Genomic DNA, 3,654 nt, shown 5'->3' with positions numbered 1-3,654 from the left:
GCAGCGGGGCTCCGACCCGGGCCCACCTCGGGCCCGGAGGAACCATGCCGGGAAGGCTCGGATTTCTCTTGCCGGAGGCTTTCTGGCCGCGGCTTTCTAGAGCCTGGCGTTTGATAAATATAGCCTGGTGTTTGCCCCTGAATTCGAGTCTGTTTCCTTATTTAGCCCTTGTACAATGATTTTAGATGATGTCATTTAGAGCTAAACGAGAAAATTGATCTCAGATTTGCTTGGCCTCTAAAGCCCGGTTAAGCAGATTGAGAGTTAAAAAGACAGGAAAAAGCAAAGCTGGGGGGGGGGGGCGACGCGGAGGGTAGCGAAGTGTCCGCCGGCGAGTGTGTGCGCGGAGGCGACGGTCCGCCGCGCCTCGGAGCGCGCCCCCGCCTCTTCTGGGCGGGGGAACCTCGCTCACCAATGAAAAGTAGTCACTGACTGCAGAGGAAAAAAAAAAGTTTTCCTGTTGAGTGTTGGAAGCGAATTGAGCAATTATCTAGTTTACCTTCTCCTCTTGGAAGTTAACGATTGGCGAGATCTTGGCTGCGTTATTGACACAACACTTTCTATTGATAGAAATAAGTAGTGATTGTCCCCGAGTCATTGGTGCGCCAAGAACTCTGCGATGGGCTGGCAGGAGTCCATTGGGCTGGGCAGGCAGGTTCGGCTGGTGATGCTGGGGAGGAGGAGGCGGCTGCTGGTGGTGATGGTGCCCGTCCCCCTCTCCGCAGGTCTGTGACAAGCAGGGAACAAGGCAACGACGGCGCAGCCCGGCCCCGGCTGAGGGACGCTGGAGACTCAGACATGGACAGTAGCTGCCACAACGCGACTGCCAAAATGTTAGCGACCGCTCCGGCCCGGGGCAACGTGATGAACACCTCCAAACCCTTGGCTTTCTCCATCGAAAGAATCATGGCACGCACCCCCGAGCCCAAAACCCTGCCCGTCCCCCACTTCCTGCAGGGAGCCGTGCCCAAGGGGGACCCCAAGCACTCTCTGCATCTTAACTCGTCGATCCCCTGCATGATCCCGTTCGTGCCCGTGGCGTACGACACGAGCCCTAAGGCGGGAATGACGGGCTCGGAGCCGCGGAAGGCGAGTCTGGAGGCTCCGGCTGTACCTGCAGAAGCGCCCGCGGCGCCCGCGTTCAGCTGCAGCGACCTGCTCAACTGCGCGCTGAGTCTCAAGGGCGACCTGGCCCGCGACGCGCTCCCGCTGCAGCAGTACAAGCTGGTAAGGCCGCGAGTGGTCAACCATTCTTCCTTCCACGCCATGGGAGCCCTGTGCTACCTGAATCGAGGTGACGGCCCGTGCCACCCGGCGGCCGGCGTTAACATCCACCCGGTGGCCTCCTACTTCCTCAGTTCCCCTTTGCACCCGCAGCCAAAAACGTATTTAGCCGAAAGGAATAAACTGGTGGTCCCGACGGTGGAGAAGTACCCCTCGGGAGTAGCTTTCAAAGACTTGTCCCAGGCTCAGCTGCAGCATTACATGAAAGAAAGCGCCCAGCTCCTGTCGGAAAAAATAGCGTTCAAAGCCTCTGACTTCAGCCGAGGCTCTCCTCATACCAAGCCCAAAGTTTTCACTTGCGAAGTGTGTGGAAAGGCAAGTACTGTGTAAGGGGTGGGGGCTGGCCTTCCTCCCTTCCTCCCTCCCTCCTTTCTTTCCACATTTAATTTTATTTTGTAATTATTTGTATACACTTGTGATAACGTTATCACCTCCCTCCCCTCCCTCTGCCTGGTTTGATCTCCAAGTGCTTGTTGAGCTAACCTGTTGTACTTGTGTTTAAGGTCTTTAACGCGCACTATAACTTAACCCGTCACATGCCGGTGCACACAGGAGCCAGACCCTTCGTTTGCAAAGTTTGTGGAAAGGGCTTCCGGCAAGCCAGCACCCTGTGCAGGCACAAGATCATTCACACCCAGGTGTGTTCGGCTGTCTCAATTTCACCTGGTTTATTTCCGAACGGTTTTTTTTTTTTTAATGGCCGATAAACTCTTACTCTTTAGCGTAAGGTTTGTTTAAAATGTGCCGGCTGTAAGAGGGAGAAATGCCAGGTATTGTTTGCCTTTGTTTTGCTTAAAAGCATGAGGGAGAGCATTACAGTGTTTTTGAGTTTTTCAGACTCCACTGAAGAGCAAAATACCTTAACTTCTCTGCTTTTTCTCCTTTCCGCTTAGGAAAAACCTCATAAATGTAACCAGTGTGGCAAAGCATTTAATAGAAGTTCTACTTTAAACACGCATACCCGAATACACGCAGGCTACAAACCATTTGTGTGTGAATTCTGTGGCAAAGGATTTCATCAAAAAGGTATCGAACCCAGGAGGCGTTGTCTTTCGCAGTAGTCTTACCGAAAGCCCTCAACTTTGGGGGGTATTTCAGAAAACGATTTGTTAAGTGCAGCTAGTTACCAGCACGTGTGTTGCCATTCCAACGTCCTACCCTCAAGTGTGATGAGTACTAGAGAAAGGCATGGCTCATATACAGAGGGGGCATTTCTTTTTAACCGCTTAAAATAAATTTGGGGAGCGAAGTGCAGGCGGGCAGCATAGAACTGCACCGGCCCTCCGAGCTGTGGCCCCTCTTCTCTTGACTCGTTGTCCTTCAATCGTCTGCTCCTCCCGTTCCAAGCTTTCTTTTCAGATCCACGTCCCTGTCATTTGTCTGTTTCAGGGAATTACAAAAACCACAAGCTGACCCACAGCGGGGAGAAGCAGTTCAAGTGCAATATCTGCAACAAGGCTTTCCACCAGATTTACAACCTCACATTCCACATGCACACCCACAATGACAAGAAGCCCTTCACCTGCCCCACGTGCGGCAAGGGCTTCTGCAGGAACTTTGACCTCAAGAAGCACGTCCGCAAGCTGCACGACAGCGGCCTGGGGCTGCCCCGCACCTCTGCTGGGGAGCCGGGAGCAGACCCGTCTCCCCCTCTACAGCAGCCGCTGCCTGCGCCGCTGCCGCCGCTGCCGCCCACTGGGCCCCTGCAGCCTGGGCTCCCCCCGGGTCACCAGTGATCAAGGCCGAAGTCCCTTCCCAGCCCCAGCCGGGGTCCCCACTACTGAGACAGCGGCGGAATAGAGCTGGACCTCTCTACCCAAGCTCACCTGTAGAACCCAGGGCATGTTGGGCCTTACACATTAGCGCCAACCAGAAGCCTCTGAATTCCCCGGCCTTTCGCCTCTTGCATGCACCTGCTAAATGGTTTTGTGTATTATATTCTATATAGGCACTAACAATTATGAGAAAATTTGGGGGTTTGTTTTCTGATTTTTTTTTAATTTGCAAAGAATTTTCATCTCGGGTGGAGAGATCGTGTTTGTTTTGTTTTTTAAAAACAAATTTCTGCTGTATTTATTGAGATCTGTATTATCCTACCCGGGAATGCTGCACCATTTTAATTTTATTATTGTATATATTTCCATTGTGTTGATTCTGTGGTCTCAAGATGCCTGCCGATTGTTTATTACCATGTCCTCTTTCCCTGAGGTTAAAAAAAAAAACCCAATTCTGTGTGTATGTTATATATACACGCATAGATGTGTGTGCCTGTAAAGGCACAGTCCACATTCATCACACACACACATACAAACACATACACGTTAGATAAGGATGGTTCATTATGGATGAATTTGAATTTTGGTTTTGATT

The 3,654-nt window shown here is 51.9% G+C and overlaps 1 protein-coding gene across 2 annotated transcripts; it reads left to right on the top strand.

Annotated features, from left to right (window-relative positions):
- Positions 1 to 798: 798 nt before the first annotated feature.
- On the top strand, positions 799 to 3,020 carry FEZF1 (FEZ family zinc finger 1). Of its 2 annotated transcripts, XM_060108733.1 has the most exons (5): positions 799 to 1,227; positions 1,378 to 1,599; positions 1,788 to 1,922; positions 2,178 to 2,310; positions 2,674 to 3,020. In XM_060108733.1, the coding sequence occupies exons 1-5, from the start codon at positions 799 to 801 to the stop codon at positions 3,018 to 3,020; spliced, it is 1,266 nt and encodes a 421-aa protein (XP_059964716.1). The 2 variants fall into 2 exon arrangements, with proteins under 2 accessions (XP_059964716.1, XP_059964715.1); XM_060108732.1 differs by having other exon boundaries at positions 799 to 1,599.
- Positions 3,021 to 3,654: the final 634 nt, after the last annotated feature.

Source organism: Mesoplodon densirostris, chromosome 9 (genome assembly GCF_025265405.1).
Source record: "Mesoplodon densirostris isolate mMesDen1 chromosome 9, mMesDen1 primary haplotype, whole genome shotgun sequence".
In the NCBI taxonomy this organism is placed as follows: domain Eukaryota; kingdom Metazoa; phylum Chordata; class Mammalia; order Artiodactyla; family Ziphiidae; genus Mesoplodon; species Mesoplodon densirostris.
Note: the sequence above shows the minus strand (reverse complement) of the source record. Positions and strands in the feature narration are given on the sequence as shown.